Source organism: Danio rerio, chromosome 13 (assembly GCF_049306965.1).
Source record: "Danio rerio strain Tuebingen ecotype United States chromosome 13, GRCz12tu, whole genome shotgun sequence".
In the NCBI taxonomy this organism is placed as follows: Eukaryota; Metazoa; Chordata; class Actinopteri; order Cypriniformes; family Danionidae; genus Danio; species Danio rerio.
In genome coordinates, this window is record NC_133188.1 from 39,384,221 (window position 1) to 39,411,276 (window position 27,056).

The window sequence follows — 27,056 nt, forward strand, 5'->3', positions numbered from 1 at the left end:
CTGACCATGCAGGCTCAGATCTGCTCAGTGAGTCATCGATTTGGGCTGCAAGGTGATATGACTGTCAATCTACAATGTAAAAAATATCTGTTTATTAACAGTATTCAGGGGCGACGCAGTGGGTAGTGCTGTCGCCTTACCGTGAGAAGGTCGCTGGTTCGAGCCTTGTCTGGGTCAGTTGGACTTTCTGTGTGGAGTTTGCATGTTCTCCCTGCGTTCGTGTGGGTTTCCTCCGGGTGCTCCAGTTTCCCGCACAGTCTAAAGACATGCTACAGGTGAATTGGGTAGGCTAAATTGTCCGTAGTGTATGAGTGTGAGTAAGTGTGTATGGATGTTTCCCAGAGGTGAGTTGCAGCTGAAAGGGCATCTGCTGCGTAAAACATGTGTTGGATAAGTTGGCGGTTCATTCTGCTGTGGCGACCCTGGATTAATAAAGGGACTAAGCTGAAAAGAAAATGAATGAATGAATAAAAGTGTTCATATTTTGTGATTAACTGGTGTTTTCTACTTATTTATGGTTATGAAGTGCATTATGGGACCTTAATCTCTGTTAACTTTTTATATTGATAATTTAACATAATTACTTTTATTGATATTTTAGTATATTCAAATTGATATATAAGAAATAATTTATGTAAATAAGCCTGTAAAGTAACAGTCTGCTTTAGTATCATAATTTACAACACCAACCCAGACAACATATCACTTCAAATAAAAAATACCAATAAAAAGTAACTTTTTGAAACGTTTGAACATTTTCAACACAATTGTTGCTGGAGGAAAGATCAAGGTCCCATAATGCAATTAAAAAGCATAAATAAATACATTAAACAAAAACATGAACCACAAATGACTGAAATCTGTTCATTTACAGTTCATGTGAATCTCACAGCTGACCTATTTTGATCTCAAACAGGTGAAATGTCACTGAGAAATGCGGGGGAAGAAAATCACTGTAACATTGTTGTTTACTAGGTAAACCCCTTCTTTATAATGGTGTTTTTCTGGTGAAAGTGGTCTCTTCCAGCAGTTTAAAGTGCCCTGTTACAATGCACACATTGTTCAGGATTGGTTAAAAGAACATGCTGAAGAGTTCAAGGTGATGCCCTGTTCACTAAATCCCAGATCTCAATCCAGCTGAGCATCTATGAGCTGTGCTTCATCACGGCCCACACCACTCAAAGGATCTGCTGTTAACATTTTAGTGCCAGAAACCAGAGTTCATGCCTTTGTGGGTTAGTGCTCTTGGCTCATTGGTGTAAACACTAGGCTACATCTAAGTACTGTATTTTTTTCTGTGATAAATTTATATCAACATGCCTTTGATCAAACAAATTGTATTTAAAAACCCTACACTATAAAAAAAATGTTATGACAAATAGGTTTGGGCCAGATCTAAGATTGTGAAGGTATCATAACCTTGGATTAAAATATCACAGTTTCACTATATCACGGTATTGTGATTACTTGCCTAAAATATGTTATGCTTCATCCTTATACATAAACTGCTAATTTGACTTTTACTATATTCTCGCTTGCAAGGATAAGCAATATGTATTATACATGTATACCAAATGTGTATTTTAAATACAAAATAGTATTTTGTAATTTGTATTTGATAGGATTTATGAAAATGGGTTAATATTTTGTATCAAAATCCTTTATTGTCTTGTATTTTTAAAATACTGTAAGTCTACATGATGACATCATATAAATGTGGCCTTTAATAGTGGTGTTTTCTTCTCGGTTATTTGCCAAGGCTTGAGATCAGACTACAAAATTGATTATTATTGAAGAAGTTGGTCAATGCTTGGAGTATGGTTGGACATTATGCATCACAAGAAAGTAACAGACAAATAGCAGTTGTAAATTCGAGAGCAGATCAAAATCAGACAGGAAAAAAGACAAACAACATAAACAAGTCCTACAGTGGCGATAGCTGCACTACTTTATAGGCTGTTTCAAATGCCAGTAGCTGATATACAAGCGCTCCTTGTAGTTAATTACAAACTTAATAAATAAGGCAGTCTACTGGTCAGAAACCTCCAATTATTTTGAGATATCTTGCTTTGAAGAGTACAATTGCAAAAAAAACATGATTTATGGAAACTGAAAATTTGAGTAGTTTTCAGAAATTGTGATTTGTCCGTAGTGAGTTTAATTAGCATAATTATAAAAATGAAGTCAACCGAACAGTTCCAAGTTACAATGGGTTTACTTACATTATTTTTGTAAAGTCAACTTGTTGCATTTATGGCAATTGGTTTACTCGCTTTAAGTAACTAATCACTTTTTACAGTGCAAGTTTAACTTAATATTCTCGGTCAGTTTGCTTGATGTAAGTCAAGATGACAAGAAAAGTTAACTTAATTCAACAAAAAAATTAGGGCAGCTACAAAGAAAAGTCAGGTTGACTAAAAATAAATGTTGTTGCTATTTTTTTTATTGAATCAAAATACATCAGTCAAACTTACTGACATTAATATTAAAACATATGATTAAAATGTGGGCATCATGATGGCGCAGTGGGTGGCATGATCACCTCACAGCAAGATGGTCTCTGGTTTGAACCTTGGCTGGGTCAGTTGGCATTCTGTGTGGTATTTGCATTTCCTCCCCATGTTCACATGGATTTTCTTCGGGTGCTCCGGTCTCCTCCACAGTCCAAAGACATGTGCCATAGGTGAATTGGGTAAGCTAAATTGCCGGTAGTGTATGTGTGTGAATGCAAGATTGTGTGGGTGTTTCCCAGTGTTGGGTTGCAGCTGGAAGGGCATCCGCTGTGTAACACATATGCTGGATAAGTTGGCAGGTTCATTCCGCTGTGGTAAACCCTGATTAATAAAGGGACTAAGCCAAAAAGAAAACGAATGAATGAATTAAATGTATGAATTTATTAAGAATTTAGCTGATTCATTGATTAAATAAAACAGTTAAAGTAACAAATATGTTTGTTGTCATTACTTTTTTCGTATTTTCACAGTGATGTGATGTTGATTTTAACGTGTCACAGAACCATTATTAGCTGGAAATCTGCAAAATTAAACACAAAAATGACTCTACAAACTAATGTGCTGTTAAATGACAAATTAAAATGACGGATAATTCAATTAGCATTTCAAAAGTAGACATTTTAAGCAGTTTTTCAAATTTATGGTTTACAGTAGCCTACACTATACAATCCTCATAAACGTGTAAAGGCTCACCTCAGCGTTTGCCTGCGTGTGCACAACATCGTATGATGCGTGACGAGGGAGAAGAAGAGGAAAAAGAAAAGGGCGCGTGCGTGGGCGTGGACTTCAGCATTCAAACAGCGAGCAGAGGCAGCAGTGGAGAAGCTGAACTGCATCTAGTATCTACCGGTAGATTTCTTCATCCGTGAGATCTGCACCCTGTCAAACAGTGTTACTGTACCAGGACGCTACAATAAAGCAGTTAAGTAAGCTCTGATCAGTGTTATGGCAAGAGGAGAAGGAGCGGAGCAGTTCTCCAGCGGTTTGTTACCAACAGCCAAAAGCGTCACTCAAAATGAAATCAAAATGGTTAAGGTAGGTTAAGTGGACATGAATTTAACCCACGATTTGCTGTATGTATGTTTGGCAATACGCAGATACACTGGGAGCATACGTTTAATAGGGATTAAAAGATAAAGCTGGAGTTTAGATTGATGCTGAATATGATGATTACAGCAGCACGTGTCATACGCGCGTCCGTTATCGTTTTTTTCTGGAAGCGAGTAGGTTAACGTTACTTTTAGCAACAGCTGACAGTGATGTGGTGTAAGTACAGAAAATAATCTCTGCCGGTAGACTGTATAGTTGTAGATGTACAGATATCTTTATTCAATACACACACGCATCGCTGAGGTGTGTCTGTGGAAAAAAGCCGGATTTAAAGGGGACGTGTACATACCAATGACTGTAAAAGGTAGCCTACATACGTGCAGGAAATAGATCTCGATCTTATGATTAATGTTAAACATTTACAAATATGCAAATGCTGCTTGCATAAAACGTGTTTATACTATTATCGTGGTAATGTATACTTTATAGTTTGATATGTATTGCTAGAAAATGTATTGCTAGAAAATGTGTGTGTGTGTGTGTATATATATATATATATATATATATATATATATATATATATATATATATATATATATATATATATATATATATATATATATGGTTTTTCCTGGCACAAAATGATGGTGCAGCAGAGGTGGTATTCCGAGTTTTTGCTACTTTAAACAAACACGTTGCATTATTTTTGTAACGTTATTGTAACCAAGGTCTAAATTAGATAAATATATTTGAGGAATTTTCGGAATACAAAACTTCCATATTTGGTTAAATATACATTTTATTTATATACAAATACAAAAAAAATGTGTATTACAATATCAAGTAAAACACTCCTATTTAAAAAGGCTAAAATAAATGTAATTAAATACACAACCAGTGTTTGAGCGTTACTTGAGGTCTGTCGGTAGCCGTTACAGCCACCCTGATTTTTTTCACAATTTGATGGAGTCAGCTGGTGTAATTTTCTATGCAGGAAAACCGCGTGCATGTGTGTGTGTGTGTGTGTATTTATAATTTTTTTATTATTATTTAATCTGTCAACTAAGACAAGTACTGTCAGGCCATTCCCAGTTTTTGTAACCTGACCAGCCCAGACAATATATTATGTCAAATTAGTACAGATTTTGTGATTTAAAAGTGTCAATAAACGAAAATAGCTAAAAATAATGAGAAGCTAAAAGAAAAGTGTAAGGTATAATTTTTTGTACAGTGTGATTAAATCACCCCAGAGGGTGTTCATCTGGTGCACTTTTTTTACTTGCAAGTCTTTAAGCAGTTGTTAAGCACAGGGCAAAACGCAGGTATTTAAATGTTTTAATGCTGAAATTTCCCAACAGACCTTTGATCTCACAGAGACAAGATTAACAGACTTGCTGAGCACCTGCACATGGTCAGTCAAGTAAGGAAACTGACAATGTAACGCATTTTACATTTCCAACCTGGTCTATAACTGGTCAACTTTGACTGACAGAACGTAGACCAAAATTATTTGACTAGCACCCTGCTGAGACTCACTTATGTCCGACGGCTACAACAATTTTTGCATTCTTTCTTTGCCAATACGATAGACTTGCTCGTAAGTACCATTAGTGCTCGACCCTGCTTAGCAGGCTAAGGCAATTAAGGCCAAACAGTTGCTGGGATTTTGGCCTAAAATTTGCAAAGAATGGTGGGGAGGGGCTCAATGAACATAGGAATCATTCACAAAATATGTTCTTTATCATAATCAAAGGAAGTAGCAAAATTTTGTCTGATAGTTTTCAACTCCATTGGCACCCTTAAAATGCCTTAAAACCTGCCACATTGCTTTAGATTCAGCAGCACTCTCAGGGTGCTTTCACACCTACACTTTTGTTTCGGAACGTATCTCGTTTGCCCAGTTAGCGCGGTTCGATTGGCTTATGTGAACAGGGCAATCGCGCTCTGTTCCGCGCCAAAGTAATCGCTCCGAGATCGCTTGAATGAGGTGGTCTCGGCTCGATTGAAACGAACCCTGGAGCGGTTCGATTGCAGTGAGAAAGCGATCCGATCCGAGCGCGGTTATATCACAGTGTTTTATGGATATGTAATAGGCTTACGGCTATATGAAGAGAGAATTATGAGTAGGGCGGGAAGTTTCGCGAGTCTCCGGATGCCCGCAAACGAGGGATGATCTCCCGGTAATCTCGCGTCTCTCTCCCAGTCCTCAAATAGGCATCGTCGCGCACCCTTCTCACCCCTCCCCACCGCGTCTCTCCTCAGACACGTCGCGCGCGCGCGCACCCTGTCAATCACCACCAAACCACCACCTCTCCTGACAGCTTAGCGGGACGCTGCAAAATAAACCCTGACACTCTGACCAATGTAAGGAGTTTACTCGCACGTGACTTGTTTTAGCTCTTTTGGTCCGATTAGAAACTTTGCAGTGTGAAAGCAAACCGCTCCAAGAGCAAAGAGCAACAATGTAACCATTTTAATCTCTGTTTCGGAACAACTGAATCGATTCACAGGTGTGAAAGCACCCTCAATCTCACATTTCTTTTGAAAAACACAGTGGCCAATCAGAATCTTTCGGTTAGTCAGCACAAGTTATTGCGTAGCTTGTTCAACATTAGCACCATAGACCAATGTGGTTTCTCTTTTGTTTCTTTTATTTTTTCTTTTTTTTTAGTAAAATTATGACATTTCACTGAATTTCTGTAGTCAGACACACATTGGGCAATGTTTGACCACAGCTTGGATTGCATTTCTGTTAAATTTAACATCGTCTTGTAGACTCTTTAATAAGCAAAGTATTAGGGCTGCACAATATATCGTTTCAGCATCAATATTGCAATGTGATCATTTGCAATAGTCTCATCACAGGGTATGCAATGTTGAGTTTGTATTAAAATTTATCATTTGCATGTGTTTTTGAGGCCTGTATAATGATTTTAAAAGTATTCAGGAATAGGAAATTGTACTGTTTGTAAACTTTCATATTGATTCATTTTACTTTTCTTATTCAGTTACTGTACCTGAATACTGTTAGACTCTGAAAACACTAAATCACGGTTTGTAATGTATACTTTTTTTTGTATTTTTCTGTGCTTGTAGATTGTTTATTAGATTTTATACTGATGCATTCCCCAACTACAGAATCATTCCAATCAATCTAAAAACATTAATTCTTCACAAATGAAGATATTCAAGTCGTCTGTCACATCACAACAAAATATCGCAGTGTTAGAATTTTCCAATATCATGCAGCCCTGCAAAGTGTCATAGATGGTGTTTTGCACAAGCCCTGTTTTTAAAAGTGTGTTAAAATATTCATTACAAAATTAACTTCAGTTGTGCATATTTACTTGAATTTTAAAGGAAAGCAAAAATATACCACTACGTTAAACAAAAGGGTTGCACGGTTTACTGGTAGTACTCTGGTAATATCATGATACTATGGCTCCAAAATACTGGTAGTGCCACTGTACTTTGTAAACGGTAGCATCATCATTATTGGTTTATCTAGATAATGTTGCATGTGGAAAAGTCAATAAAATTTGTGCAACAATAGGCTATTTTATTTTAATAGTCTTAAAAGCCCCTTCAAGGTTGCAAAACTGTCGAATTTGTGCCCTTTATGGTAGCCTATTGCATGTTTTCTAATGCTTCTGTTCGAAAGCACATCTGAATCGGTTTATTTCTGTTTCTGTTAATATAATTTAATAGCAACAACAACAGCAGCAATCTCTTTAAAAGAACGACTCACAAAGTGAAATTTCAAATTACTTTGGATTGTTACCTGACAAGACAAAAAAAAAGAATAAAAAAAGATGAAAAACTCAAAATAGCAACAGGAAACATTAGTTTCCATCCAAAAATGGAAATCAGCTTTAAGCGCAAAACTGGTATATCGCATAAAAGACGTGCAAATAAAGCAGCATTTCCATCCAACGAGTCAAAGCGACAAAAAAAGTCCCTTCCTGATTAACAGGCACCAAATATCAGTAAAAACGGAATTTGCTACTATAAGAGAAGCTGTGTGAATCTTTTCTTCATTTAACAAAAAAACTTGGATGGCAATCCTGACACATGGTGAACACGTTGTGCCGTTTGAAGGCGTGAGACATGGAGCATAGATTCTCTTGATTATGGAGGTCATTAATAATATAATACCACTAAGAGTGAAACGGTTAAAGCATTTCAGAACGACCAAAACAACATTTCAGATGTTTTACAATGTGCTCAGGCTGCTGATTTGTCTATTCACACGCATTTTTATCACCACATGATCTCTTATAACAAAATCACATGACCTTTTTTAATGTGCATACTAAAAATTTTTCACTAAAAGAGTTTCCATCGTAGTTTACGCACAAGTTTTCTTATCGAATAAATATCTAAAATAAGTGGATGGAAACGTAGCTATTAAACCAAGGTTTGACCACTGCATATAGCCTAATTTTATTACAAAAATGCTCTTTTTGTAACTAATTTCATTAGGTATAATTTGTTTCTTTATTTTTATGTAGTTTTTGTTGGTCAGTTATCTACAAAATAAACAAAAAGAATTGATACATTTTAGGTGAAGTGAGGTGCAAATAACACTTTGGTCTCGAGGGAATTATGAATTCAATTCAGGAAGGCCTATTATAACAAAATATAGTATTTCTTAAAATTTTCTTTATAATTTGAGTTATAAATTATAATATCGCAATACGACCTGGTATTGTGATACTTCAGCTGGTATAGTATCATAAGATTAATTAACCTATCGCAATAACTCTAGTAAGCAATATAACCAAAGCAACATTTGTCGTATCTTCTCTTAAAAAAGTAGTATCAAACATGATCAATCTTTAACCATATCAGCGTTAATCAATTAATACCCAATTTTCTTATCACTATTTTTTAGCATGAAAATAAAATAAATTATTGACCAATAAATTTTGGATTATTTCCAACTGTTGACTACAAGAGTTTCGTGAGGATCTTAATTCTACTGGACTGAATCTCAGAGAGCCCTCCGGCAGTTCTGAATGCTCTTTTATGCTGTGCGCTGGGATGTTTGTGGGGGAAAAGAGCTTCAGAAGGAACGTCCGAAAAACATGAACGCTGTCCAAACTAAATCACCTCTTCCAGTGAGGATTTTATCATGGTCTCTTGCGGTGGAAAGTTCATCAGTCTCTCATGACTCTTCCCTTACTCGCCACAATCACTGTCATTGTTTGTCCTTTCATAATCTCTCCTTTTTTGTCCTCTTTTCAGCTCTCAAAGCAGCAGGAGAGGAAAAGAGCGCTGACTGTGTGGAGTAAGGTGTGTTTTGCGATCGGAGGGGCTCCGTATCAGATCACAGGCACCGCCCTGGGCTTCTTTCTACAAATCTTCTTGCTTGATGTGGCACGGGTGAGTATACGTATGGGAATGATGGAACTTAATGCATCTATACTGTGTAAGACCTGAGCACCTTCTGCTTGTGAAAATAAACTGGCTCAGCATCGTTTTGTTACTATATCATATCATTCCATATGACTAGATAGAATTATTTCAAACAAAAGCTAGTACATAATGAACCAGAGTCCGCAGGTCAGGTGCAAGATAGTGGAAAAGAAAAGAGTGAAATAGTAGGTATGAAGCCTCCTTTAGTGCATCTGTGTGACTATCAATCCCCAGCTCCAGTTATCTTATTTAAAACTCATTAAAGTGGCAGTTTCCATAGCAATAGTCAATCAGAGATTCTTATCTGAGTTGGTGAAGCAAATGAAGTATTGGCATCAGGTACGGTTAAGGAACTGTCAATTTACTCATTTGAACGGTACTCTTCACAATATCCATTCATTCAAAGCAGCTTAAGACTTGTTTGTATGTATATTTTTCTAATATCCAGGGATGCACAAATATATATATCAATCTAGTTCTCCTTGATAAAAAAAGAAAACAAAATGAAACTAATAATAGTTTAATTGCACTTTTATATATTTATTTGTGCAATCGAAAACAATGCAGCAATGCTAATAATATTTATATTAATATAATATGTATTTATATTATCATTGCTAATAGTGTATAAAATATTTTATTGTAAACTGAAAAGTATTAAATGTTTTTTTAAAAGTTGGTATGTACAGTACAGTATGGTAACTAGTGCATATTTTAATTGAATCACAATTGTGCATGCATTCTTGATATGTCATACTATATAGTAACCCAAGACTTTTGTTCATCTCTGGAACACAAATTTAGGGTGCTTTCACACATGTAGATTAAAACAGGGATTAAAATTGTTACAATGTTTATTTTTGTTCTTGGTGTGGTTCGCTTTAACAAGGCGAAGTTTCTAAACAGACCAAAATAGGTAAAGCAAATCACGTGCGAGTAAACTCTCCTCACATTGTTTAGTTTCAGCATTTATTTTTCAGATTCCCACGGATTCCGCTCAGCTGTCATATGTCGTTATTTTAATCTATGATGATAAGAAATAGGATATAATTGTAAAGGTGCACTTTAATTTTGATACCCACAGACATAGTCACCAAATATAAATCAGAGAGGTAAGAGTTTCTTATACATAGACTCATTTCAGTAGTAAGGGTTGTAAAAATCTATTGAAACTATCAATCTATTAAAAAATGTTGGCTACAATTATGCATTATAGGCTTCAACTATAGAGAAAAATAACAGATGAACCGAGACTGCAGGCAGATCATGAAGCAGATCAATGTTTATCCTTTATTCGAGGTGTCATTGCACAAATAAAAAAAACAATAGGCCAAATACAAAATATTATAAGATTAAAATATGAAAAAAACATCAGATGGTAATTTCAGTCTCTCAATAATAGTTCAGCATGCCCTACTCATAATTATTATTTTTTTATATAGCCATATATGCCTATTACATCCATAATACACTGTAATATAGCCTGGTTCATTAGACCGTATTGCTTTTGCACTACAATCGATTAGCACCAGAGATCATTTTATTATTGTTATTTTTTTATAGATTTATTTCTGGCCTTTTTGCCTTAAATGGATAGGACAGTAATGAGGCAGGAAGCGAAGTTGGAGAGAGAGAGAGAGGGGTTGGGTTGGGAAATGTCCTCGAGCTGGGATTTGAACGCAGGATGCCAGGACATGCTACTGCGCCATATGTAAACGCACTAACCACTAGGCTATTGTGCCAACCAGAGTTCATTATAATCGAGCCAAGGTCACCTCATTCAGGATGTCTCAGGACTATAATTTTGGCATGGATCAGAGCACGACTGCTGAATTCACATGTGCCAAATAAACCATGCTACCTGGGCAGTCGAGACTGGTTCCTAAACAAATGTCTAGGTGTGAAAGCACCCTAAGATATTTTGGATGAAATCTGAGAGCTCCCTCATCCTCTCTAGACCGCAATGGTTCTGACTCATTTGATATAAGTGAGTCATGCCAGAAGGGTATCAAAAACACAGTTGAAACAGTCCATGCGGCTTCAGTGGTCAAATCAGAATGTTATGAAGCTACAGGAATGCATTTGTTTACACATAAAACAAAAATAACAAATTTGTTAAATGGTTTCTTCTCCTTAGTGTCAGTATATTGCACACTTTCATGAGCACAATTGCGTTTGGCTAGTTTCCTGCTCATCGCATCCTAGTTTTCTGTTGCCAGTTTAAAAAATATGTAATTTAATGCAAGCAACAGATATGAGAGAACAGGATTTTTCAAACAGACTTAATTACCTGTGTAATATGTGTTCACGAGCAGTGAAAATCCAAATTTGTCTACTGCAAGAATATCAGCTTTATAAATTAAGGCTTCAGTTAAAAAAGTCTAACAAAGAAGCACTGACATTTGTTTTGTTTCTCTCCGTGTATGTATGTTTGTGGTGAGAGAGTATGTAAATGTTATTTCATTGGAAAATGGAAATAGTATTGTTTTTTGCCTGTTGAGTCATAGATATCGTCCTTCAGTTCATCAAGGATGTAAGACCATTGAAAGTAATGATTTGGTGAAGTGGAAATGTAATTCGGTCAAGACCTGCCTGGACCTATAGATAGATGCTATTACGAAGACATAAAAGAAATCGCAAATCCAATTTGCTATGTTGCGTGTATTACTTGATCTGAGTATTCTGTATGTATATAAGTAAAATCTAATTCACCACATATCCAATTTTCACTACATTGCTGTGTGATATTATCATTCACAGGGTTCATACAGTAATGGAAAAGTCATGGAATTCTGAAATGGCTTTTACCAGGCCTAGAGAAGTTTTGGAAAAACAAAATGTTTTGGAAGAGTCATGACAATTATTTATTTATTTTTTTTTAGAAATATTTGTATACTTGAATGTAGGTTAGATGTCTTTACTTCTTTTCTGTTCTTGGCAAAAAACATAAATTCACCTTATGAGTGCTGTGTAATAAGGCTGCATAATATTGGAAAAATTTGACATTGCAATATTTTGTTTTGCTGCGATATAAATGTAATTGTACCAGTTGGTTTAAATAACTTTATTTGGAAAATGTCATTAATCAACTGGGAAGATGAAGTCATTTCATATGCAGTGCATTTGCATAAAATATAACAAATTACAGGCATATATAAATGCAACAGAGCAAAATAAAAATTTAGATAAACAATGCTTTATGGTTTTCCAGGGAGTCTAACCGTATTTTAGTTTAATAATCAGCACTTTAATAAGTAATCGAATCCTGAAATGTGGCTATTGTGATTGCCATATCAATGCTCAAACCATATATTGTTCAGCAATACTGTGTAAGCATTATCTAAATAAATTTTACATAGATATAAATTTAACCCCTTTTACATGATGTAAGATAAGCTTTTGCTGTCTCTAGAATTTGTCTGTAAAGTTTCATTTCAAAATACTCATCAGATTATTTATTAAAGCCCCCAGAATCTGCCCAATTTGGTGTCTGAATACATTGTAGCTGTTTTTGTAGCCTGTGGCTTTATATTCAATTGAGTTGCTTCTCCCCGCCCACCTTTCTGCTTCTCATCATGTGTTATGTCAGATAAACAGCAGTCAGTGATAGAAACAGACTCCATAGTCAAAAATACCAAGTACGTTTATTTGATGAATTTGTGGTGGAGTTTATTCAAGCCTTTCTGAAATTATGAGTCTCACAGAAATGCTGTTTTCAGTACACACACACACACGTATATATGCGCGTTTACTGACACCGTGTGGCATAGATATTTTACTGTTTTTATTACAAACATGGTCTGTTTTAAAAACGTTTTAAACTTATAAAAATCATACAGAACTGTTACATTTTTAAATCCCAGTTTATTTGCAAAACATGTTTTGTAGATATATGTATATATGTTATTATAGAAACATGGCACCTGTTTATTAGTTTAGTGGGTGGCAAAAGCCACACTCCTAGTTCAAGTTGTGATGGGCCTCAAAATCACTGGGATTTGGGTCCTATTTTCATATCAGGAAATCTAAAAAACAAGACTTGTTGAGTTTATATCACTCCAGTATGACAGTGGACACACTATACATACACAAGGTTCTGTTCAAACAGCTTACAAAAAGTGATTTTTATCATAAGTGCCCTTTAAACTAAATTGATTGTAATTTTTATGGTATACTGTAGTAATTGTGAACGTGCATTGTTTTTCTTATTATTACCATGTTTGCGTGGAAATAGCATCAAACATTAGATCATGAAAATTTACTTAAGTCTTGGAAAAGTCCTAGAATTTAGAAGCAAAAATGTGTATGAACCCTGATACGCTGTTGTGGATTATATTTCACTGTGGACTTTTCTAAACAATATGATCTTTCTGTCATTGGAGTAGTTTCAAATGTTTAAACCTCAAAACAATGCACGTAAATCCTACAGTTCCTAATGTTTCTATCTGTCTTTTTAGCTCAATCCCCTTAATGCCTCTGTAATCCTGTTTGTGGGTCGGGCCTGGGATGCTGTGACTGATCCCACCGTTGGGTTTTTAGTGAGCAGAACTCCATGGACGAGACACGGACGCATGATGCCCTGGTATGTGGCTTTCAAAAGTGTACACATGGATATATGATGCATTGTGCATGATAATAGTCCCCAAATTCATGAGGAAATGAAATGATAATGAAAACGCTCTGTTCACTAAGCTGAAACTCTGGAAATATCTTGGTTTCACCGAGACAAAGAGATATGTTTGATACAGAGAAGTGAGCAGTAGTCATGGTGATAGAGCTGAGTCCATCTGCTGCACACAGGAGGTTACTGGAGTTTACAAGAACGCCACGTGTAGTCATCGTTTCACTGGGATTTCACTAAATATGCTTTAATTTGTGTGTCATAAAAAAGTATATTAGTCAAAAATCACAACTCAAATGCTTTAGGGGGTTGTTTCAATTGCCATTAGTAAGCTAAAGAGGGAAAAAAGGCAGTACATGTACACTCACAATCCATTAGTGGGAACTCCCTGCTTCTTTTTATGTTCATAATGAAAGCAGATTCGGGACTGACAGTGCTGAGAAAATGATCCGTGTTTAAAGGAATGAAATTGAAATGTATTAATAAAATGAAATGTTCATGCACTATGAATAAAATATAAGGCAAATAAGCGGAGATATGATCATGGACTTTTGGTTGAATACAATGCAAATGTATTGTTATATTAGGAGTGTGGGTGGTGTGTGTGTTTTTAATGGCATGTGAGAAAACGGATGTTGAGTGCAGACTGGATGCTGATTGGCTCAGTCGACCACACCACCAGATCTGACCTATCAGACTGCAGACATCTTACAGGAGACCTAACTGAGTTCATTCATAACTGCATGTTAGATGTGGTTTGACTTTTGAGCTGACGCAGAAGCAGAACTGATCACCAGTGTCGCTGAACACAGTGAGAACATTTGAGTTACAAATTAGACATGTAGAGTTAAAGAAAAATGACTGAATGAAATGACTGATTTTAATGCATTTTTGATAGCCACATAGATAGGAAAATATCAGTGGGAATGATAGCGTGTGCGTTTTGAAACAGTTCTGACATGGGTGAATAATTTAAAGGAAATGTATCAAATAAACTGAACATATTAAGCTCATTTACAAGTCTGTTCATTGAGCTCAAAAACCAATACATTTCCTTCAGTGCATCATTTCACACTGATGATCAATACATTTCACATTACATGCATGTTTTGTGGTGCTATAGTGCTTTACTAATTGTTAGTTGTTTGTGGGGTGTGCACTTTAAAAGCCAGAAGGCATGAAGATATCACTTTTTATGTGAAGCAATATATTGGCATAAACTGCGATTCAACAGAGCAGATGACACCTGATCTGTTATGCATCTGTAAGACTGAATTGGACATGAACAAGTTCCTCTGCATATCACAGGTAGCCATCACTTCCTAATTGCTTCACTTCAGTTAGCAACAAAGTATGTTTTGTGCTGCACATTGACCAATCATGACTGCATGTTAGTTTCAGTTCCAGATTTACCTCGTTGAAAGTAATGATACATTTACATTCATTCATTCGTTAATTTATTAATTACTATTAGGATTCTGTAATAAAAAAATCTATTTATTTAATCCTGTAGGGCTGAGCGATAAAATTGATATTGGTATTTTTTTGACAGAACACCATTGTCAATATCGATAATAAAAAAAAAGTTCGGTATGAAGCACTATAGCTTTATTAAAACAATGCCAATAAGCTTAGGGTGTCAGTCTGTCATTTCCAATGGAGGTGTGCGCGAAACTTCACAGAATGTGAATTGGAGGTGCTTTTATCGAAGGTAGACCGAAGAAAAAAACTGAAATAATAGCAAAAGAAAGAAAAAATAGAGTGGAAGAGTTTAGCTGTGTTAACGCAGTGAAGTCTGAACATCGCACTGTGTACGAATGAAAAAAAAATGGTCTAATGTAAAAGTGCAGGTTAAGAGGAGAACAGCGGCGCACCGTCAAAGTGTGGACCGAACAGGGGATGCTGAACTAACACCCTTTGAGGAGAGAGTTGCCTCAATTGTGGGCGACACTTTACTGTCTGGAGTAGTATCCGTGTCTGTGGAGAACAGAGATGTATTAGAGGAACACTTTGTTAGGGCGGTATAGCAGCACCCCTCTGCTCTTATCAAGGCAGCATTTCAAGAGCATTTCAGCTGCCTAATAGCCCGCTCTAGAACTGACCGAGTGCGAGAATGGGCATCATTGTATCTGCGCTCTTGGTCAGTTTGCGTGTGGTTGAGGGGGGTTAACAGCTACATCTTCAATGGATAACCGCATCTCCTGATATGCAGGGAATATAATAATTAATTAGGCTAAATTATTAGGCTCAAAAAAAATTTTGCTGAAATATTTTCTTTAAATACATCACTCACCAAGAAGCCACCCATCACGCACCCTGCCACCTTGGAGCTTCCTCGCTGTCTCTCTTTCCAAATTTGGAGCTGACCCAGCACAGAGCTCCAAGAGGATAACTAATAGAACATCTAATAAGCCAGTCATCAATGTGGGCCAGAAAATCCCTGTGATCCCTAAAAAATTTGTTCCCTTCAGATTCGACCATTGATAATGTCCTCTAAAATGGCCAACATTGCAATAGACTAAGGGTTGTATACATTTGCAAATGCTTTAAAATGTTTTTTTGCATACGCAGCATTGATGCATGGTACCCTAACCTTTTCATGATGCCCCGAGTGCACAGCGGTTTAAGGAAGTACAATTAACCAATCTGCTTTACACTTAGTATGGACTATACACATTACAATACCGGCAGACTAATTACCTTAGACAAACACAGCGCACCCAAACACTGCAATGCTTTTTACTTTTCTCCATAAATGTGCATCAGAGCAGCAGCAATGGTTTGTCCATTTGTCATCCTCTAAGAAAACGGTCGCCTAGTTGCGAAAGACATCATAGAAAATGGTGAAGGAAACCATATGCGCTCACGCTTGTCACTTCAGGTCAGAATAATTACACACTCAAAAATGCCATCAAAAAAGTGCCGTATAGCAGCAGTGAAGAGATTGTAAATAAAAAAAGGATGTAAGGATGTCGTCAGAGTTGCTTTTTGTTGTTTTTTTTCTTGTGCATCCCAGCCACTAGAGTTTTTAGCATAGGGGTAATATAGTCAACTTCACAATCTGTATTGTTGCAGTATGTATTTGAATAATGATGCTTGGCTTCTTCACTTGAAAGCTCAGATTTGATTATGACAATTTGTTTTGTTTACAGAGTTTGAGGTTTACTGTATCATTATCATGTATCATGGTATTTACTCGAAGGGGGAAGGGAAGTTTAAGAGTGCGTTTTTAAAAGTGGAGTGGATTGCTACCCCAGGATAAAAGGAGTTATTCATCCTTTTTTCTAGTCATGTGATGCGATACTGTGACATCATTAGTTCCAAAAAGTGGCTATGCGTGTGGCAGCATATTGCAACTTTTTTTCACTTTATTACTCCACAGCAGAAAGTTTGTTTCAGGGCACTGACAAAGATGGTGTCGTGTGAACAAATGCTTGAAATGATATTAAACTTTTGTGGATTTACCTAATTTTCTCTACTGTGTTGATGGGGTTTCAGTAAAGACTAGATGAATCACACTTTTAAATGAGTCTCTCGATCTGAATGACATCACAGAAATCTTAGAGCTCTACCTGCATGCTGCATTTCCAGAAATAAATACAGTAGAACTGTGTGCTAGACTATATACCAACATACACCGTGCCCAACCCAAGTTCCTCCATTGCCGTTTTGATCGTAAACAAGAGCGAAAGGCTTACAGGGAGATGTGTTTATCTGCCGCTGTACACACTATTGTCATTGTCAGTCTGAACTTTCACTTTCTGAGTGTCTCTTAGTGCCCAGTGTTGTTCTTGTGGAGTCACTGATTGGATTATTGCCAAGAGCTTTGGAACGAGGTGGTGTGATTAGAAATCCTTTTCACGCACCGCCAAATTCTTGCTGGCTTGGTTAGTTGGACGTCCAATGAAACCCTTAGCAGCAGAGGCCCTTATTCAGAGCCACAGGGGGAAAGATCAGTTAACCTCAACAAGACCCATTACCTCACTTAACCTCACGAGTTAATACACATGTACACACTAAACATATTAAAAGTGGATAGTTAGGCTGTGTGGGATATTTTTATCTCATCAAGTGTATCCAATTTGTAAATCTAAAATGCAATTGAACTGAAAAATCTTATTTTGTCCAATCAAATGAGGATGATGTTGATGATGATAATTTTGATGTTCTTTTTCTGCAGGATTCTGGTGTCCACCATACCAGCTGTGTTGTGTTATTTCCTTATATGGGTGGTTCCACCAATAGAGCAAGGGAAGATGATGTGGTATCTGCTCTTCTACTGTCTCTTCCAGACCCTCCAGACAGTTAGTACACACATTTTGTGGAAATGAATACAACATTTTTACATTCTCTGATCTGTTTATATCAGAGATGCTCAAGCTAAATAAGTTGGCTCATGATAACCTTTGATTTTGGAATGGTTTTAAAATTGTCATTTCAAATTTAATGTAACTTTTTATCTGTTTGTTTTATTGTTAAGCTACTAAAAAGCCTCAATCTGAATTTACAATTTAAATGATGTAAATTAATCAGATTTAGTTTAAAATTTACATATAACGCATAGGGGACAATGCAGAGACTGTGGTGAGCAAATGAAGGAAAGGGCAGATTCTGCTTAACTAGTGTATATCGCATTGAACTCCGCTGTGTTATAAATCTGATTGTTATTATTTCAATATATTATTTTATATATATATATATATATATATATATATATATATATATATATATATATATATATATATATATATATATATATATAACTAATAATTCTTAAATGGCCTCATTGTGGAAAAAAAGATGTCATCGTTTACTAAACTTCTACTTGTTTCAAACCTGTTTGAGTTTTTTCTGTTGAACACCACTGACTTCCATAGAATCATTTGTTCCAACTTTTGGTGTGAAAACACTGCTCTTTTTCAAGATTCTTCAGAATATCTTGTTTTTTGTTCAAGAGAGAAAAGAAATTCATGAAAATTTAGAACCAGTTAAGTGTGAGAAAATGGTGAGGGAACTATTATTTTCGGGGTAGTCTTTCCTTTTAGGAATGTCTTCAGTGATCCAATATAATGAGTCCTCATAAACCTTTGTGTTTTTTGTTATTTCTTCATTTGGTTGAATTGACTTGTCACTCACAAGAGATTGACCAATAGCAAACCAAATCAAACTCCTGTACAGTACTGCGTAATATTAATATATATATTTTACCATTTCAATTTCAGGTCTAAAATTAACTATTAATGTATTTTTTGGTGAAATGTATTGTTAACCCATTAAAATAGAGAAGGAAAAATAATATCATTAGCATTTAGCATACAAGGGAACTCAATTCAGATAAAATTGGGTTGAAATCAATCACATATACATGCCTCCTTTTGTTTTATTTTGTATTTATAACAACTTTATTCTGTTGTAAATAATAAGTTACATTTTATGTTTTAATGTAGTGTAATAAATCTTTAAATGTTAGACTGATGTGCTAATATTTTTTATTAACTCAGTGTATTTGTGTGTTTATAGTGTTTTCATGTGCCGTACTCTGCTCTGACCATGTTCATCAGCACTGAGCAGAGAGAAAGAGATTCTGCCACAGCCTACCGTAAGAGCACTCGCATAAAACACAGCAAACATATAATAACTGACAAAAAGTCTCTCATGTGCACTGTTATTGTTTAAAGTAAGTCTTTAATTTGAATATTTAATGCATGGCTGCGTCCGAAACCGCATACTTCCATACTATATAGGAAGCTAAAATCAGTATGCGAGCCGAGTAGTATGTCCTAATTCATAGAATTCGAAAATCAGTATGCGAGAAGTACCCGGATGACTTACTACTTCTGGCGAGATTCTGGAGTGCGCATCGCATGCATGCTGCGCTATCCCATGATGCCCCGCGAGCGAATTCATGAATGGGAGTAAAGCGACGCAATTGAAGCAGGTAGGTCAAGTGACAATGAAAAAATGGCGGATGTAGTACATCCGAATTCCATTCATACTTTTCACTTTCATACTGTATAGAGTGTACTTTTCTAACGGCCAAGTAGTACGTTTAAATTCAAATGCAGTACCTACTGAGTAGTAGGCGGTTTCGGACGCAACCCATGTAAAGCTGTTTTTGCAGTCACATGCTTTTTTTAGAAATAATTTTTAGTATTCTGATTTGCTTCTCCCACACTTTTATTGTTATTGTTTTAAAGGTTGATTTTTTTTAGTTTTTTTTTTTGTTGCTTTTTTTGGTACAGTATTACTTTATAACTATAAAGCAATAAATGCATTTATTTGTTTAGAACGCTTAATATTTACTATCACTTTTGATTAATGTAATTTGTCCTTTACTGAATCTCATTATTTATTTCTTTAAAATAAAAAAAAAACACTTGGCTGACCTGGGTTCTGTCCTGTGTGTCTCCCTCAGGCATGACTGTAGAGGTGTTTGGTACAGTCGTTGGCACTGCCATCCAGGGTCAGATTGTGGGCATGGCCAACACTCCCTGTAAGAACAACACATCCCCAAACAACAGCTCCAATGACTCAATCCAGAGCAATAACTCTCATATCCCACTGAAAAGCAATATATTTGATGAGGTGAGAGGGCATGAAAGCACAGGGCTGTTTTATATCTCATCAAGTTTCAGCCTCTGAATCCTCATATCTCTCTTTCACAGAGGTGTGCGTATATGATTGCATCTGCAGTCATCAGTTTAATCTACGTTGTGTGTGCTGCTGTGCTGTTTTTTGGAGTGAGAGAGCAGGATGGTGAGTTAAGTCTCTTTGATTTATACACTTATTCTATAAGTTTGAATTTACTTGTTGCTATTTTACTTTAAATTTAATGTATACATTATCAGCTTTTCATAAATTTTCTGAGCCCCCCTCATGAACCCCTGGTTTAACTGAAGGCTGTCTATTAACATGCAGTAAAATGTATTTTTCAATGCATTTATAGGTTTTTACCTTTTTTATTTTGTTTTAGTTCAGGGGGAATTAAAAGCACAGAAGCGAGTGTCGTTTCAGAAGGGTCTGCGGCTGGTGATGGGTCACGGGCCATATGTTAAACTGGTGCTTGCCTTCCTCTTCACTTCGCTAGCCTTCATGGTAAGAAAATAAAATCTGAGACTTAAGTAAAGATGAATATAACCAGTCGTTTCCATCATAAGATGTGAATTTTACTAAAGTGTAAAATTAGAATTTTTCCTATGGCTGGGTGCACACCTCAAGCTAATCAGGCTGATTTTGAGCTGATTTAGCCCCTTCAGAGAGCCCTAAGAGATGTTCCGGTTATCTATAGAGTCAATCTAGAGTCAAATGTACTTGCAAAATAAGTTTTTCACTTAAAAATAAAGTGAAAATAAATGAATAAATGCAAATCTCTAAAAATTGCAAAGTGAAAATTAATTTTTGAGAAGTAAATTTTTATTTTGCTAACATAAATAAAGAACTGCAAAAGGGAAAATTAAGTTTTGAGAAATAAAAATAAAATTTGCTAACAAAAAAAGAACCGCAAATAAAAATCAAGCAGTGGAAAAAAGAACTAATATTTTTGCAATTAAAAATAACTTTTAGTAAAAAAATTTTTATAGCATTGTCTTTACAAAACCCGTCCACTCAAAAAACCCGTCCGCCCGCTTGTCAAATCAGGGCCACAAGGTGAAATAAGCAGAAACGTGAAGTGCAATGTGAAAACGGCATCATCGCAAACTCTGTTTACTATATCTATCTATCTATCTATTTATCTATCTATTTATCTATCTATTTATCTATCTATCTATCTATCTATCTATCTATCTATCTATCTATCTATCTATCTATCTATCTATCTATCTATCTATCTATCTATCTCTATCTCTATCTCTCTCTCTCTCTCTCTCTCTCTGTGTGTCTGTATGTATGTATGTATGTATGTATGTGTATATATATATATATGAATAAACCACCATTTCCTTCCTGTATGTTTAAGAGAACAACCTTGTCCTTGCAGTGTTAATAAAATTAAAGCAACCATTAAATCTTGTGGATCTTTTTGTCCTGTAGAATAAAATGATTTGCACCCCAGAGCATGCAGACGACACCGTAACAATTGCTGATGTCTGATGTTTAGAAATTTAATTGTTTTGGTGAGATCCAAAAAGTGTTAACCAAAATCTTGTTGATGCCCATTTTGAAAAGTTAAAATAGTGTTTGGGACATTTTATATGCTGCAAAACAGCTGCAAGATGACACTGTATGTCGGTAACAAAATATAAAACATAAGAGCTAAAATGTGTTGTCCAATATGTGGCCACTAAGCCCTAGGAGGTTAAAGGTCCAGTGAAATTAAAATAATGTTTTTTAGATGTTAGCATTTGTATGTTAGTTATCGGTGAACAGCGCCAGAGTGTTCGAGTCAATGGCAGCCCTTTCTGTTGAGCGCGTGACCAATCATATGGGTGTAAGAACTAGCTTGACAATGCTCAAAGCGAGCGGGATATTTGTATTTGTTTATTTGCTATAAATGCTCATGTTGTTTTGTGCATGTACTTGAATTTATTTATCTGACTGTTTGTATTAAAGGACAAAACTGTATTAAAAATAATATGTAAATCTAAATGTATACATTTTAATATAAGAATTGTTAAGCTGTGAAGTAAAATATAAAACTGTGTGTGGAAAGCATTGTTAATGCACCAAGATATCGAATTGAACTGAATCAATGGCATGATAATTATAACTGAACCGTGAGACCAATGTAGGTTCACACAGCTTTAAAACAATACATCTAAAGCTTGCAGTTAGTCACTTCCATACTTCAGTTCCAAATCTTGACCAATCAAATGCTCTCTAGTATCTGACATGGCCCGCTCCCTTCAAGATGTTTCTAGTTCACTTCTCATTTAATGCACTTGAGCTCAACCACTAAAACTGGCAGAACTACAAGAAAAAAATCTATTGGCTGCTTTTTAAAAGGGGAGGAGCTACTTTTTGTCCCGCCCTCACTTTGTTTTTTATTTGAGATTGAATAAAAGTCCATATTTCAAAGCTATTTACAGGACTTTTAATGAAACTTACTGGATGTTTGTATGGCACAATCCCCTCTTGCATGTCAAGAGTTCAACTAAATCTCAAAAATCGATCACGAAACACAGAAAAATACCAGTTGTGCTTCTTTAAATGTCTCATGCCACTTTATTTACAAACTGTTTAGCATCTGTGATAACAATGAACAAGAGGAAGCAGTTTCTGGAACTGACCACTGCTCACCTCTGTCACAGAGACCAGCAGCTTATGGGTGTTAAAACAAAGAGAGCCACAAACACAGAGAAAAGGGCAGTCTACCATGCAGGAGATACGCTTTAGAATCGCAGTCAGCATTAGGACAGGTCTGCGCTCAAAAATAACATTCAGAATGGTTTTGAGATTGAAGTTTGGCCTAAAATGAAGACGTAATTCTTCATTGACTTGATGGAGTCTCGTCTGTTTTTCTCTCTCAGCTGCTGGAAGGGAATTTTGCTGTCTTCATCAAATACACGCTGGGATTCAGAGAGGATTTTCAGAACATCTTACTGGTCATCATGGTGAGTGTTTTCACTGGCCTGAATAAGTGTTTTTGTGCACTCCTGAATTGTTTGGTTTGGTGTTGTAACAGCACTCTGTTTGGATGAGGTTAGCAGTCTCTATAGTGATGAAAGCATGTGTTTCTAGTTCAGAAGCAGCACGACTTTAAATTGAAGGATGAAAAGATGTTTTTAACTTCAGTTTGTGGGTGTCTTCCTTTAATGAGGAGTTGCATAATGTGGTAATACGGTTTTGTAGCCTTAATGTTTGACTGATTTGTCTTGCCAGGTTTCTGCTACTGTTTCTATTCCTATGTGGCAGTGGTTCCTCTGTCGGTTTGGGAAAAAGACTGCTGTTTACATCGGTATCACTGTGAGTATCTCACGTATTGACCATCTTGATGCATGAGTGGGCGCAGTCAATTTTTTGGCTCAAGACTTCCGGTCTCATTCACTTCTATTGATTTTCTAGATGTTAAAAACAGCTCGTTGTGCTGCTTGATGTTGGAAACTGACACTTCTTATTATATATATTCTACTTTTTATTTGTATTCATGAATACCCACATGATTACAAATAATATATTTATAGTCACATAACCACACATGGCCATAAAAACAGAATTTAATGGAATTTGGTAAATTTCAGATTAATTCAATTCTAGTTTATTTGTATAGGGCTTTTCACAATAAATATTGTTTATTTATTGTATATTTTTTTAAATTTGGAAAATTAAAGGTTATTAGTTGCTATAACTTTAACTGAATAACTAGTAACTAATAACAAGGGTGTAGAGTTGGCACTACCAATATCCACCAATTACTGAAATGTCCCTACCAATAATTTAATCGACTTCAAAGTAAAGTAATCCTCCATCAACTGGTAACCTGGTAACCAAGTCAAGTTCGCTACGAGTTCACTGTAATATTATTAACCAAAGCTGTGCAATTAATCAGAATTCGGTTTCAATTTTGGCCTCCATGATCATGCAAAATAATAATCAGGATCGAGCAGTTAAATTGCGTAACACGCCTCTCTAAATTTTCTTACATTCAAACCTCCTCGAAGCCTGACTGCAGTGAAATCATGTAAATTGACTTTTGCAGCATTGGACATGATTGTTATATGTATTATCAAGTGTTTATTTTATATTATTAAGTACTTTATTCGTGTTAATAAAAGGGCGAAACTGAATTTGCGCTGTTTAATGCATGTGCTCTAGTGATGTATGTCCCCACCAATGTCAAGAGTGAATCTACGCCCATGACTAATAATATATGGATGATAAATGAAAATTAAGTGCTGGACATCTAAATCAAATCACAATATAGAATAGCATCAAAGTATTAATCTGCAAAGACTACTTGTATATTGAGTCGGCATCTGTATATATGCTCTGGGTATGACTTTATGAGCACTTCAGCATTTTCCATGATAAAACTGTTGCCATATCACATATACACACTAAACCTTAAATGTCTTCTTTACTGCAACCTGTCAAAATAAAAGTTTGGTTGAACTAAAATTACTATAATCTACTATAGACCCTTATACATTTCCAGGTTTCTTCGGCAGAAGTCATTGGAGCGCAGTGAATGGGAGAGCAACGCAAATATTTTTTTATTATTTTTGCTCAAATATCAAAAGAAAAACTCCACAATATTGTTATTACGATATTCAAAAAATAATAATGGCCAAGAGTTTACTGTTCTGCCCATGGACTCTGGTTTAGAAACACCTCACATTAGCATTAACTAGGTTTTTGTAATTTGATGCAAAGATTATATATTCATAAATAATAAATATATATTATACCTTTATAAATGTACATAGGCTTCGAAAAATTCATAAATATTTAAACCTTTTGAGGATTTAAGAAGCTGATGACTTGTTAAAAGGGTTTATTGCAGAGTAGAATATGCTTCTCAAAGCAGTATATTTTTCCTAAGGTTTATGCAATATGTATTATGCAATAACATTTAATAAACAATGTTGTAAAAGTTTAATGATTTAAATTAATTAGACATGTTTGATTAGTAAAGTTTAACAGATAAATAAAAAAAATTACATTAGTGCGAGATGTGAGAGATGGTGTCAGTGATGATGACTATTTTTAATAAAATGTTTTGTGTGTGTTTTTTTAGTGGGCCGTGCCTTTCATGATCCTGGTGGTGTCTGTAAACAGTAGCCTCATTGTGTCCTACATTGTGTCCATCGCTGCTGGTGTCAGTGTGGGCGCGGCTTTCCTCCTGCCCTGGTGAGTGTTTGTCTATGACACCCATAAATGAATGATGAAGTAGCCCACCAAGCAATTTGAGTATAATAGACATCCAAACATAGACGTCAGTAATAACTGATCGTAACAGAGCAATAAATCAGCATAGAATGAAATCTGAAGGATCATGTAACAATAGCTACGTTTCCACCCAGCAATTTTATGCACATTTTGGATATGCACATAAAAAAACGGTTGATAGAAACGCCAAGATGCACTTAAATTTTAAAATGTGCATAAAAAAACATATGCGCATAATGGAGTAGCATAAACCTTTTAATCGATAAGATGTACTTAAACTAAGATGGAAACACTTTTACCAAACAAATTCCAGTTTGTGCATTAAAAAGGGTCTCATGTGATTTTGTTATAAGATATCATGTGTTGATAAAAATGTGTGTAAATGGACAAACCAGCAGGCTGAGCACATCGTAAAACATCTGAAATGTTGTTTTGGTCATTCTGAAACACCTTAACCGTTTCAGTATTAGTGTTGTTTACATTTTTACCTCCAAAATTGTCAAGAGTATCTGTGCTCCGCATCTCACGCCTTCTAACACCACCACCCATTCATTGCATGCTGGTATTGGTCTTCTGAGGCGCAATACATTTATTAAATAAGGAAAGGATGGATGCAGCTTCTTCCACTGCAGCAAATTCCGTTTTTACTGTTGATATTTGGTCCAAGTTAATCGGGAAGTGACGATTTTGTTCTCTTAGACTTGTTGGATAGAAACGCTGCTTAATTCACACGTATTTTATGTGATATTCCAGTTTTAATTTGCATTTTTGGATGGAAACATCATTAGTGAAGACTGGACCAATAATGCTGGAATATTCAGTTTTGAATCAAAAGAATTAATTGCTTTTTTATATGTTTATATATATTTTTTACACAAAGAAAACCGTTATTTAAAATGTGTAGAATTATTATATTATGGTTTTAATTGCATTTTATAACAGATAAATGCACTCTAGTTGAGCAGAAAACTACAATTCTAAAATAAGAAGCATTAAATACCAATTTGTGATTTTTCAGGCATCATTTTTAAATTTTGATCAACTTTATTTATTTACAAATTTCACACATTTTAGAATAGTATTGTACCTTTTGACATAGAGAGCAAGAGGGGGAAGTAAACAAGGATCCCAAAAAAATTTTAACAATTATTGACCCTCAGATATATTTACAGTTAGGTCCATAAATATTCGGACATCGACACAATTCTAGCATTTTTGGCTCTATAGACCAACAAAATGGATTTGACATGAAACGATCAAAATGTGCTTTAACTGCAGAAGGTCAGCTAATTTGAGGGTATTTACATCCAAATCAGGTGAACAGTGTAGGAATTATGCATATGTCTATGCGTTCCAGAATTCAGACTGTAATTGACTGCGAAGTATTTTCAACCAAGTATTAAACAGTGAAAGTTGGATTTATGATTTTTATTCTGTCCCATTACTTTTGGTCCCTTCACAAGTGGGAGGCACATATGCAAACTGTTGTAATTCCTACAGCGTTCACCTGATTTGGATGTAAATACCCTCAAATTAAAGCTGACAGTCTACAGTTAAAGCACACCTTCTAATCTGCACAGTTATGCCAGGAATCTCGGAGTAATTTTTGATCCACTTTTGCTGTTTGA

General features: G+C 35.6%; 1 protein-coding gene and 1 long non-coding RNA gene across 5 annotated transcripts in view; one reads left to right on the forward strand and one right to left on the reverse strand.

Moving 5' to 3' along the window:
- Positions 1-27,056, forward strand: part of mfsd2aa (MFSD2 lysolipid transporter A, lysophospholipid a) — a 62,479-nt gene that overhangs the window by 29,955 nt on the left and 5,468 nt on the right. For 2 of the 4 annotated variants that reach the window (XM_073919531.1, XM_005156993.6), the window contains 10 exons: positions 8,811-8,948; positions 13,439-13,563; positions 17,783-17,906; positions 19,123-19,201; positions 20,018-20,187; positions 20,268-20,358; positions 20,576-20,697; positions 23,070-23,153; positions 23,422-23,505; positions 25,277-25,389. In XM_073919531.1, coding sequence (XP_073775632.1) covers positions 8,811-8,948; positions 13,439-13,563; positions 17,783-17,906; positions 19,123-19,201; positions 20,018-20,187; positions 20,268-20,358; positions 20,576-20,697; positions 23,070-23,153; positions 23,422-23,505; positions 25,277-25,389 — 1,130 coding nt within the window. 4 annotated transcript variants of the gene reach the window in all.
- LOC103912028 (uncharacterized) lies at positions 2,426-3,518 on the reverse strand. Its single transcript, XR_663261.4, has 3 exons — positions 3,207-3,518; positions 2,965-3,033; positions 2,426-2,850 (listed from the first exon to the last, which is right to left on the reverse strand). It is a non-coding gene; the product is annotated as an uncharacterized lncRNA (long non-coding RNA).